The sequence below is a fragment of the Canis lupus genome, chromosome 21, assembly GCF_048164855.1.
Source record: "Canis lupus baileyi chromosome 21, mCanLup2.hap1, whole genome shotgun sequence".
Lineage (NCBI taxonomy): Eukaryota > Metazoa > Chordata > Mammalia > Carnivora > Canidae > Canis > Canis lupus.
The window spans coordinates 35976901-35990757 of record NC_132858.1 but is presented as its reverse complement, the minus strand read 5'-3'; the positions used below and the strand labels follow the sequence as shown (position 1 = coordinate 35990757).

The 13857-nt window shown below is 32.9% G+C and overlaps 1 protein-coding gene across 2 annotated transcripts in view; it reads right to left on the bottom strand.

The window, feature by feature from the left end:
- Window positions 1–269: 269 nt before the first annotated feature.
- The window catches only part of SEMA3C (semaphorin 3C), a 181689-nt gene continuing 168101 nt past the window's right edge, over window positions 270–13857 (bottom strand). For both annotated transcript variants that reach the window (XM_072791375.1, XM_072791374.1), the window contains exons 16-18: window positions 9084–9151; window positions 6737–6867; window positions 270–3066 (exon numbers count right to left, since the gene is read on the bottom strand). In XM_072791375.1, coding sequence (XP_072647476.1) covers window positions 2656–3066; window positions 6737–6867; window positions 9084–9151 — 610 coding nt within the window. In that variant the 3' untranslated portion in view covers window positions 270–2655. The remainder of the gene's footprint in view (window positions 3067–6736; window positions 6868–9083; window positions 9152–13857) is intronic.

The following is a 13857-nucleotide window of genomic DNA, read 5'->3' as shown; positions in this document are numbered from 1 at the left end:
TCACATGTATGTAAAATATCACAGAAACACATATAGAAATTGACAATCCTGGATGCTTCTGGGGTTGGGACTTGAATGAATGAGGGATAACGGTACAAGGAGAGTTTTCCATGGATCCTCTTCTGGAAGTTTTGAACTTTGAAATACTCAGACACATTATTTTCACAAAAATGAATAGATAAATAAAAGAATAAATAGAATTTTTAAAAGTTTTATCATGTCAACAAGCAATTATATATATACAACATTGAAAAGAAAACTTGAAGACATTCTTGGGGAATTCAACATGTTTTATTTTGCCAGGCAAATGATTTCCTCAATATCCAATTAAATATTAATACACTAACTACATTTAGTTTATTTTCTCATGGAGCAAACATTCACCGTAATGACAGTTTCATCATGCTAAAATCTATCCACAAACCTACACTTTGAAAAAAAGTGCATTCCTAGGAAATTTTATGTACAATACAAATGGAAAACATAGTAAATCATCAAAATGTCAAACTACACAAAACAAAACTAATTAACCACCAATATTCAGTATACGTTGACATTATTTTGGAGAAAGAAAATTTTCTTTACATTTGGCAGTCATGTTGAAGAAGAATTTCTATAATTTTAAAAGAAAAGTAATAAAAGTATATACAATTGAATAATATTTAAAGAAGTTATTAAATAGCACAAATAATATTACAAAACTAAACACCCTTATTGTCTATCAGTGTGTGTGTACACGAAGCAAGGGGACCTGTGTAGTTTATGCTATTCTCTGACTCTAAAACAATTGTACTTTAAACTCTTTACATAGAATAGATTGGCCATAAACCCTGAACATGGTTTTGGCCTTCCATCGATACACATTTTTATTTGTGCACCTAGCAGGCAAAATATTTGTATAATAAACTGCTTTTGAGAATACTTTGGAATCGTGCACATTTGGAACAATAGCTTTTATTCATTAGCTTATTTTTGCATGAACATTATTTATATTGTCTATTTTAACTGCTATGTTTGCCCTGCACTGAGGCCTCCTCTTATAATACCATAACTTACCACCACTTAAATAATAAATCATATTCTTAGATTCTGAGCAATGATTACATTCATTTTGACAGTGATTTTAGTTCTTGAAGCTTAAATGCTGTGGTGCATAAAAAGGTAATTAAGTCTACCTTGCCTTCTTTGTGGACTGTTAACTACAAATAAAATTTTATGCTGGATTTTGAGTAAGTATATGATGCAATTTCTGTTTGCACCTGGAAGCATGAAAATTTTTTAAAAAGTAAATAAAGTGAAAAAGCAAAAATTGTGTTTTTGAAGGAACTATAACAACACCAAGAAATTTTTCCTATTCCATCTAATTGCTATTTGGAATAAAAGGTTCTATAATAAATTTTTTTCTAATAAAATGACCCAATCTTTAAACAATTAGAAGAAAATTATTTATTCATTACAAAATTTAGCACATTTGTATTTATATGCTAGTGAACATAATACACCAGCATTCTTTAAAAAAAAAGTATGTCAATTTTTGTTCATATTCGAATTTTTTTCATTTCTCCACAAAAGGCGCACCTCTCCAGCACACACTAAACATCATCTAAAAAAATGAATTGGTGTCTTAAAAATCTTATGATATCTGAGGTTGATAAACCAAAAAAAATGTGAGTTAATTATTGAAATTAATTACTGATGTTAAAAACTAGTCATATTTTTAATAAACAGCTTTCAATAAAAATGCATTTCTTTATTTTTCCCCATTTTGATAGTTTCACCTCTCATATACAAGTTCGATATTTCATTTTTTTCTTCTTATATTGTTTACTTTGCCACACAGACTAGAAAATTAGAACAAATACAGTAATTAAACAGTGTAAGATTATATTCTCTGAGTCTATAATAACTTAAATAACTTCCAAAAAAAAGTGCTTTTGTTTGGAAGATGATAGCATAAGAATATAAACTTAAATGTTTTGCTGACATAACTCTAATCAAAGATGTTTATGGTGAGGGTCATTCACTTTATCTTCCTAAAAGAAGGAAACAAATATCAATAACAAATATCAGCAATTGACCATTTTCTATAAAAAACATTAATATCTTTCACTGGAAGCATATAAACTGTTCACTTTTCTGGATGAATCACTCATGTTTTATACAACTTTTAGATGCCCTCTTTCTTGACTTGTATCTATTCTACATTTCTTTTGACATGTACTTACACAACTTTTACAACATAAAAGTTGTGAACTTGACATTTGTTTTCATATATAAAATCACTGACAATTCCAAATCTAAGCCCCTAAAGCAAAGAAGAAAGCTCATAGGGTTATGGCCCTCATTCAATTAAGGGATATAGGAATTTTAGTTTTATAGCCGCCATATTGATTTTGAAGAAAAAGTAAATACATAAATAAAATCTGGGTTAAGTTAAATATTTATATGCACCATGAGGACCATGACATGTCTAGTGCTAGTCAATATCATACAAGAAAATGCATGCTCATTTCAGTTCACGTAATATTCACTTTAGGAGTGAGTAACACCTTCCTCGGGAATTTCCATGGGTAAAGCACAGGTTCTTTGCTCAAAATTGGATCACTGAAGACAGACCATTCTTTCCTGGAAGCCTAAGCCCCAAGGAAGAGAACATTATGACTCTGGCAACTGATTCCTCCTGTTTCTGCTTTTCCGGCTATTGATGAGCGCTTTTAACTTGCCATAGTCCCCTCTTATCTTCTGTGACTCTTCGTGTTGATGATGCTGCCGAGTGTCTTTGCAGTATTGATTAATCATCTGCATTTCTGAGTGGCTAAATGCCCCCATGATGTCCTTTGTGTGGAAAGGTAAAGCCCTCACAGAGCTGGCCCAGGTCCATGGGGACCATTTGTCTGTCACAACAGCCACCATTTCAGAATCTAAAACTTTAAAGTTGATCTTGGCTATGGTCTGCTTGAAGCTGTTTTCTGTTGCAATGCAGTGATACAGTCCTTGGTCAGAATCTTGAACGGAGCGGATTAGAAGTCCTTGTGAAGTGGCTATGATTCGTTCATTCAACTTGACCTAAAAGAGAGACTTGTCAAAGACCCAAAATCTGACTCTATGTCTTCTAAAAAGATATGAGCAACATATACAGAGTATCTCTGAACTTTCAAATTTGGCAAAAGCATTGAATACTGATTAGTTTCCCTCTTAGTGAACATAAATTTTTGGCCCGTTCCATTGACTGGTTTGCAGAGGAGATCTCGTTTTAAGAGCACTGATTCTATTAAAGAGAGGGTGAAGTTATCACCCATGTTGCCAAATATACCTTAACCATTCCCTTTGGACATGGCTTCTGCACATATAAACATAGAGTTTTGGTTGGATTCGGAATGTGAATCACAGTCAACATACATAAACAAAATTCATGGATAATTTAAAATATCTATTTTGTCCTGGAGCTCTTGCTTTTAATTGCAGCAAAAAAGCTCTTTTACTAGTAAAATCATAAAGCCACAGTTAAATGGTTGAATTTTACCATTTTTCAATGATGAATGGATATTCTCCTAAATAAAAATTGAAATAATTCATTACTTTATTAAAGAAGTAAGAGAACTCGAAAAAAATCATATAAACAGAGGCAGAGTTCTGTAAACTATCAAAGGTTTTTCCTATTATCCCAAGCTAAAGAATAACTAAAAATAAGCTGACATGCCATCATCTTCCAAATCTTCTGAGTGGTTTTACTTTCCAAGGAAAGGTAATAAAAAGCTATGAGGTTAATATTTAATTATTTTACAGCCTTATCCTGGAAAAACTATCATATGTTGGATATTAGTTACATGCATGAAATCCATCTTTCTTAAAGTTCCAGCTATAGTACTATTCACAAACAGACTAGAAACCTAAGTGGTGAGAAGTTCCTTGCCAAGGGTGGGTACTCTGGAATGCTCTTTCACTGAGGGGGAAAAAAACAGACCCGAATCAAAATAAGGTATGGAAGATGTTTTTATAAATGGTAAATTTCTGTGTAAATATGAATCTAATTATTAATGAAACAAAATCAAAGATAGATTGTTTTAAATGAAAAGTAACCCCTCCACAAAAGCACAAAAAGGCAAAGTACAGTATTGAGATACAGATAATAGAACAGATCTAGAAAAGGGAATTCAGAAAGAGGGACTGAAATATATGAGGCAAAGTTTTGGTGTTAATTTGACTTTTAAAGTTTAAGTGTGCCTCAACAATAGTTTCAATCATGTAGAAATGCATTCAGAAACAAAAGGAAGGAAAGCTTTTCTATTTGTGCAAGATTAGGAAAGATTTTGGAGACCAGGTTTACAAATCCATCTAACACATATATAGTACTTGACACAAAATTTCATTTCTAGGAATTTGTACAGAAGCTATACTCAGAAGTGTGCAAATGTTCATTTACATGATGTTTTTGATAAGAAGAAAAACAACCTTAAGCAGTAGATAGCTTAAAAAAAAAGGATATATTCATAGAGTGGAACACTATGTAGCCAAGAAAAATGTTAGCTATATATATACTGATATATATACTGATATTAAAGTGTATGTGTGTACATCAGAGAGAGAGACAAAGACAAAAATAGGAAAATTATAGAGAGTATTTGGAGGAATACATTATGATTGAATATATAATTCTTGGTAGCTCTATACTCTAGGAAGTATGAGTAAATATTGAAGTGGAGGTGAGATCTTTTAGTTTTCACTTTATGTAAATCAGTATGAAGTATTTACATATTTGTGAGCTTTTACCATCTGTCCTACAGTTTTTTTAAAGTTCAATATTTGCATATCATTAACATGAGAAATGAGCATGTGTTTGCCTAAACTACTAAGGACAAATTAGGATAAATTTAATAAGATAGTAATAATTTGTTCAACTAAATTTAGAATGAGTGGAATTGTGTTCTCTAAATTCTGGATAAGTAGATTCACATAGTTGTATTACAGTTAATTTTTCCATAGTCTTATAGCATTATTATATGTTCAAAATTGGGAGAAAAAGCAAGACAGTAATAATTGAGTCTCTACCTTCTCAAGCATTCTGAAATAAAACACTAGAAATATTGCAAAGGAGATTCAATCATTAAATCTATTACTCATTCCATTTTTAACTGCGTTTATTAATTTCTGTGGCATGTATTCAAGCTTGTGTGTCCTCATTGTCTGTAATTCAAATAATAGAAAATGCATTCACTTACTGCATGTTATTCTATTTAACTTTTTAGTGAACTAAAGAAAAACATTTTCTTCATGTTATGCAATCCCTGTTTGAGTTTTAGATTTCCAACTCACATATGAACACACAAAACTCCTCAGGAAGGAGTTCTGGAAGGAGCTCTGGCATATGGCCTATCATATCTGTATGATAATCATCATACAAGTCACATTATGACTTCTACCCTAGGTTACTTTGTAAGGCAACTATGATTACCATTTACATCCATGCCAAAGAGTTGAAAATTAATTGGACTGTAGAAATTTCAAGACCTCTTTGATGACAGATTCTTGTGGCAAAGAAAACAGATCTCAAATAAACAATAATTTGTTCTTAATAAAAATTTTTTAAAAGATGTTTTTAGTATCATAAAATTCTGGGCCAAGAAGGGGCCAGAAGTTCAGCTAGCTCCTCTTTCCTCCCAATGGTTCCATCTCTTATTGAAGGGGTCATCAGCCTATGGTTTTATATTCTAGTGATGGGGGGCATACAATTTCCTAAACAGCTCATACTGTCTTCAAACAGGCAGGTCTGACTTGTAAAGTATTTTCTCATATGGAGCCAACATGCATTTCGGCAACTTTGATGCAGCGTCTGTGTTCTATAGCTTGGGATTGTATCCACTGTAAATATCCCCAAAATATTATTTAATACGTAGTCCCCAAAATGCCCACAACTGAAGAATATACCCTAATGCAGAAGGCTGCTTTGCTCCATCAGACTTTATGCCACTCCTAATAGCATCACATCTTAGACTACCCTAAGGCTTTATATATACATACAGATTTTCTTTCTTCTTTCTCAGGTTGTCAGAACAACCTGACATCAACATTATGGAGTTCATTATCTATAATATTTCACCCAATGCCATTTTACAATGCTTCCCCTTTAAAACAGCCCTTTCTGATCAGTGGAAAGGTTAATGTCAGTGTCCTTTTATTTGAAAAACTGTTTTTCCATATCACTGAATAAAGTCAATGGTCCCATAAACAATGATTCCATATATTACCTAACCAAAACCCTAGAGTAATGGATAATAAAGCAGAGGAAACAGATTACCACATAGCAGAAATATGCTCTTTAACCATAAAAGTTATGGTTTAGTGTAATTTCTTGCTGAGGAAAATTGAACTTTTTTAAAGCCCCCTTTTATCTTGTGAATCACACAAAGGTGCTGCTGTGCAAGAACTTGGCTTCTGGTTTTGCACACATCTTGTTTCTTTTACAAATGCTTCCTCCTATCAATAGTTCCGTCTGGAGTGTCCAAGCTCTTGTTTCAATCACCGAGTTACAGAGGTGAAGAGGCAGCAAGGATTTTGAATTAATTCATCAGCTTTACAGACAAAGGATTTTAAAGAAAGTGGCACTCGTCATCCCAAAGACATAAAAAGATGTTCATATGCTTTTTTTTTTTTATGTTTGATCTGAACCTCACTGAGGGATGGTGATTCAATGTCTTTCTAAAGCCCTGATTGATTACTGCTTATGTGTGTTACTCACCTCTTTCCTCCTATCTTTGTCTTTCTGTAACAGCCACTTGATAGATGCCTGTGGAGACTTAGGAGCACACTCGAGGAAAGTGGTGTTATTTTTTACTCCATACTGAACAATTTCAGCTGCATTTCTATATGCTGGAAAGCAAAAAGCAGAAAGAGAGAGAAGAGAATTTAGAATATATTGTCTTATATGAATGCTTATTTCTCTATAAAATTATCATCACCTACAGAAGTCCCCCGCAAAGGCAATCTTTGCTCAGTTAACAAGCAGACGATTACACATTGTTTACTGGTTGTGTTTAACCTAAAGGGAAAGGAGAGAAAGACATAGGGAATTGATGTTTATTCGAGAAGTACTCTATACCAAAGACTGTCCTTAACATCACATTGAACATTTAATTATTACAATATCCTTACAAATTAGTTTTTCTCTGCTTTTCAGAGCTGAACAAACTGAGGCTGTGAACTATTAGGAAATATACCCTACTTGAAGAGTTAGTAAGTGCCAGGCATTATAAAACCAGGTTCATCCATACTCAAGGTAGTACAGATGGAATTCAGAAGCATCAGGAAAAGTCAGAAAGCAAAGTGTGGCTGTAGCGGGAAGTAGTGGTTGAGAACACAGTCTTTGGAATCAGAGGTACTGGAGGCAAAATTCTGACTTCACCAACACTGGCTGTGTAACCTTAAATAATTTACTTGAGCTTTCTGTGTCTCAGTTTTACTTGGCTCTAAAACATGGATTATGTCTTCATCCAGGTTCTTTACCGAAATTCTTAATTCAGGAAGATCATTTAGTATAATCATGTGGTTGCTTAGACGTGAACAGAATCTTCATTCATAAAATGGGGATAGATAATAGACCTGACTTTAGTACAATGTCTTAAGCATTTAAATAAGATAATCCATTAAAAAAAGCACTTGACTCAGGTTCTTTTTTTTTTTTTAACTGAGGTTCTGACACAAAGTCAACATCCATGTTTGTTCATCATCACCCCCCACTGACAGCTCTACTACTATAGCTACTAGTGTTAGTAGAACTTGCACACATATTTATAAAATATTCAGTAAACATATAAATGGTAACCTGGATTATTCCCTTAATTAGATGCATGGAACTAAGCAAGATGTTACAATTTTCTCCTTATAGTTAGTGTAGTTGGTAATGATTGTCAGTCTTTATTAAAGAAAGACCCAGACTCAAACATATTAGCAATAGCAGTCTTGGTGTTAATTATTAGCAACAGTGCATTTGTAGCTCCTTCATGAACCCAGAGAGCTCTGCCCAAAGATATTTTGTTGGTGGGGTTGAGGTGGAGGGGAGAATATTAGTGGAGAAAGTATAATAATGTGGTATCTTCATGTCAGGATGGGAAGAAATGGGTTAGATTCACTGTAAGACACAAGGCAAGATTGTCAAAAGTATTGCAATGGTTATAAATTATAAAACCCGGGCACTGTAATACAGCCATGTTCAGAGCAGGATTATTTACTGTAGCCCAAAGTAGAAGCATTCCAAGTGTCTAGTAGAAGCAATCCCAAAGTAGAAGCAATCCAAGTGTCTAGTGGTAGATGAATAAATAAACAAAATGTGATATATACATACAATAGAATGTTTTCCCATTTTCAACAGAAAAGAAATCCTGACACATGTTACAACAGGAATGAACCCCAAAGAAGCTCTGAAATAAGCCCGTTACAAAAGGATAAATATTGTGTGATTCCATTGATAAGAGAGAGGTATTTAGTAGTCCAATTCATAGAGACAGAAAGTAGAATGGTGGTGTCCAGAGGCTGGGGAAGACAGAGTTGGTATTTAATGGGTATAGTTTCACTTGGAAAACATGAAGAGGTTCTAGAGATGAATGGTTGTACTGATTGCACAACAATGTGGATGTACTTAATGCCACAGAACTGGACATTTTAAAATTGTTAAAATGGTAAACTTTGTGTTGTTTATATTTACCACAATAACAAAAAACAAACAAGGCACAATTCTATTTGTTCTTCAGTAGTAAATTTTTGAAAAAGCACATTTTTTTCTTAAGAAAGAAGATAATAGCTTTGTTTCTTCAAAAAGAAAATAGTTAGGAAAATCTATAACTGACATCTACATGAAAGACCGAGGCAACTAACATCTCCAAGGTACCTGTATTCACAGACATTTGTTTTTCCTACTATATATATAAATAACATTTAATTTTTAATTTCCATATGAACACCAAGAATCTTCATAGTGAATCTTTCTTTAAAACATAAGATGTGAATTTATTATGAGGTTTTCCTCCCTTAAATGTGATGTGGAGCATGGCTACTCTTTACCAAGTCTGAGCCTTGCTCAGTCTTAATACCTTTTAGATTAAATCCTCTGCATTGAGTCAATGGATTTCCATGTCTCACGTCTTGTCTTCGGCTCCTCCTATAGGTACAGAGACATATATAAAACTGGCTCAGAATTAATATCGCCAATTACACCACAGTTAAAAGATTGTATTTTTAATTTTACAGTTTTTTAATTGTTTAAGGTTTCAGAAGGAAAAGAGGTCTGATATACAACACAACTATCTGGCATTTCTTGTTCAAGACTTCCATGATAGGATGGGTATTTCACCTTGTTTTCATTATCAATTAATTCTGTCCCTCCCTATCTCTACTACTGGAGATAGAATGGCTATGAAATTCCTATTAAGTGCATTTCTGGGGTAAATGCTAGATTCCAAATTAACAGTGTAAATTTTAGTTCAGAGATATTCAGCAAAAACTTTCTAAGATGGAAACATCTAGAGCATAAACTCACTACCATCTTCTTTCTTACAATTTTTTCTTGAACAAACATAGCTTTCTTACAAAAGTCAACATTTCCTAACATTTTCCTAATATATTAAAAATTTTCTGAAATAAGTGATAGAATATGGACATTTAATATAAAGTTAAGCAAAATTGTTCATTTACTAGAATAAGAATTTTCCTTCAATTTTTTACTATGAAATATACCAAGCCTACAGAAGGAGTGGAAACATGAGTACAATAACTACTGGTATACTGAGATTCGTAAAGTGTTAAAGTTTGCCACGTTTATTTTTTTTCTCACATGCAAGTATTATGTTGAGTATATATATAGAATATACTCTTTATTCACATGTATGAAAATCTTTAGAAGATAAGTTGCAGACATGATAATGCTTCATTCTTAAATACTTCAGCATGAACCTTCTAATTTCTCTACATAAAGACAGTATCACTCTCTTACTAAATATGACTATTCGGTAATATCACACAATACATACTTTATATTAAAATTCCCTTAATTACCTCTGAAATATCCCTCATGGATTTTTAAAAGTTTATTCGGGATTGAAAGTCACTCATTGCAGTTTAGTTGGTATGTATCACCAAGTTAAGCATTTCAAAATTTAGTTACAGTCTTTGTAAGTTGGTCATTATTTAAATCAAACTTTTAAATTATTTGAATACTAATTAATTTCTGAGTCTTAAATTAAAATATATATATATATATATATATGTTACTCTTGTATGACACAGTGAAACAAATCAAAACAGAGCAACTGAAATTCTCTTAGCAATAAATCATAGATATGAAGATTGCTATAAGAGAGAAGGAAAACTGAGGTGCTTGGGTGGCTGAGTCAGTACACCTTCTGACTCTTGGTTTCGGCTCAGGTCATGGTCTCCCCGTGGTAATATCAATCCCTGTGGCACAGTTTGGAGTCTGCTTCGGATTCCCTCCCCCTCTGCCCCTCCCCAAGTCATGCACACACTCACTCTCTAAATAAATAAATAAATAAATAAATAAATAAATAAATAAAGTCTTTAAAAAAGAGAGAGAAGGAAAAGATCCTCTCCTTAAATATTGAGAATATAGGGATAAATTGTTTACTATCAAGGCTGAGTATATATAAATAAGTATATTACTTAATTGGGCTAGCTGTTAAGTCTCAACATTTTTACCCTTACAGATAAATTAAAATATTCAGTAAGAAAAGCAGAAATATTTTTTTTTGAAAAGCAGAAATATTAAAACCACACAGGAATTATCTAATTTACAAAGAGAAACTAATCTCAAAGTCATCAATAGCGAAAAAAAAATCATTTTAAGGTCATAGCAAATAGTATTGTGTGTGTTCAATGGCTTATATACATCTATTTATGGAAACAGCAGTATAAAATTTTGTGTCATTTATGTATTATTTTCCCAAAAAAGTCACATAATCCTTATTCAATCTTATATTTCTAATACAATACACACACAAACTAGTGGAAGTTACTCCTGTCTCAGGAAATACAATTAATGCTGTACTCTAGAACAGCTCCTATATCAATCAGGTTTTTACTGCATTGCATTTGCTATATTTCCAAGCCACAGCGCTATTTACTACCAATCAACTTGTGAGTGCACTATATTTTTGAACACCACGTGAGAGTTCTTGTGGCTGAAGCAGTCACTTTTCAGCCATCCAGAGAAGCACTATCATTCCCAATGGCTAAATTAATTGTCCTGTGACCAGCACTATGTTACGTTTTACATAGCTGGGCAACCTGAATTTACAGTACCACACAGCTTCCAGACCTTCCAATACAGAAAAACATTATGGCTTGGCCTAAATGATGAGAGCAGCAAGACAGCTATCTGAGATTTTTTGTATTTGTTGATTCCCTTTAGGATATTCATCTACCACTGTGAAAGCTGGTATGCACAGTAATATTATATTGCATGTAGAATTTGCAATTTGAGCTCAAGTTACCAACATTTTCTTCCTTATGGTATATAATCTTTTGGATAAACAATGAAGTCATTTTGTTCTTGTATATAAAACAGATATCTACTTGAAAATTGAACTGATTATCTTGTCTTAGAATAAAATTTAAAACTGTGCATCTGAATCCAGGAAAAGTACCATTTGAGATTAAACTGCAATATTTGGTACAAATGCACAAATATTTAAGATACTTGAGAATGAAAAGGAAAATTGCTTGCATTATTTGCTATAAACAAAATTAAAAAAGAGAGAAACCACTGAGTCAATGATATTTAACAACTTTATTATATCAAAGCATAAACTCATTGATTTCCAAGTATCACTGTAATTCTGTTACCATACAAAGAACATGTTTTTGGTTTTCATTCCAATGAATTCTTCCAGGTACTCTTTGTGTTCCAGATAGATAGACAGTGCTATCAACATAAAACTAGGTAAGTTAACACTATTAAAGAAAATCAGTGTGGAAAATACAAGCAATTTTTTATTATTATTGTTTAATCATTAAAAATATTATATATGAGAATTTAGGAAATAATTCAGCAAACATGTTTTACATTCACTATATGTTTAGGTTTTAAAATAATTTGTAGAAATTAAATAGTATAAATATTTGTAATGAAACTTTCAATGTGATGGCCAAAGATGGGTGTGAATAGGCCACAAATAAGATAGATGACACATAGATGATGGATATATAGATAGATGATTGATAGATGATAGATAGAAGATAGATGATAAGTAAATAGATAGAAAGATAGAATATTTTTCAGCTTTTTATGATAGAATTAAGATACTGCTAGAGATTCAGATTGCGCTTCAAATGATAACTGCCTCCTCTTTCAACCCATGTTATTTTTTCCCTGTTATGCTTTTTTAAAAAATTTCAGGTGTACAACATGATGAGAGGATACACCACCTGAAACTAACATAATATCATATATGTGAATTATTTCTCAATTAAAAATATATATTTATCAGTGAAATGACCACAGTAAGTCTAGATAACATCTGTCCCCATACATAGTCACAATCTTTTTTTCTTGTGATGAGTACTTTTAAGATCTACTCTATTATCAACTTTCAAATATGTAATACAGTCTTTATGCTGTACATTGCATCCCCATGACTTAATTATTCTATAACTGGAAGCCTGTGCCTTTTGATCCCTTTTGTTCATTTCTTCCACCCCCTACCCTGCCTTTGGCCACCACAATCTCCATGAGCTTGGTTTGTTGTTACTTTTAAAATTCCACATATAAGTGAGATTATACAGAGTATGTCTTTCTCTGACTTATTTCACTCAGCATACACCCTCAAGGTCCATCCGTTTTACAGATGGCATGATTTATTCCATTTTATGGTTGAATAGTATTCCGGCATGTGTGTATGTGTGTGTGTGTGTGTGTGTGTGTGTACCCTTACTCAGTCATCTGTTGAAGGACACAGTTGTTTCCATGTCTTGGGTATTGAAAATAATGCTGCAATGAACATGGGGGTGCAGATATCTTTTCAAATTAGTGTTTTTGTTTTTTTCAGATAAATACTCAGAAGTGGAATTGCTGAATCATACGGTAGTTCTATATTTAACTTTTTTTTTAAGATTTTATTTATTTATTCATGAGAGACAGAGAGAGAGGCAGAGACACAGGCAGAGGGAGAAGCAGGCTCCATGCAGGGAGCCAGACATGGGACTCGGTCCCAGGTCTCCAGGATCATGCCCCGGCCTGAAGGCGGTGCTAAACCGCTGAGCCACCCAGGGATCCCCTATATTTAACTTTTTGAGGAACCTCCATACTGTTTTTCATAGTGGCTGCACCAAGTTTTCTCACCAAAACTTTTTCCACATCCTCTCCAAAATTTATGTCTTATATATTCTCTTTGCTCTGTAGTCATACCTAAAAACTCATTATCAAGACCTACATCAAGGAGGTTAATGCCTATGTTTTCTTCTAGGAGTTTTATGGTTTCAGGTCTTACATTCAAGTCTTTAAAACATTTTGAGTTAAGTTTTGCCAATAATGTAAGATAATAGTCTAGTTTCTTTCTTTTGCATGTGGCTGTTCAGTTTTCCTAGCATCATTTCTTGAAGAGACTGTCCTTCCTTGTTGTACATTTTTGCCTTTTTTGTTGTAAATTATTTGACCATATATGTATAGATTTATTTCTAGGCTCTCAAATCTGCTCTGTTGATCTATGTGTCTGTTTTTATGACAATAGCATACTGTTTTGATTATTATAACTTTGTAATATAGTTTGAAATCAAGGTCCCTGATGCTTCCAGCTTTGTTCTTCTTCCTCAATATTGCTTTGGCTATTTTGTGATTCCATACAAATTTTAGGATAT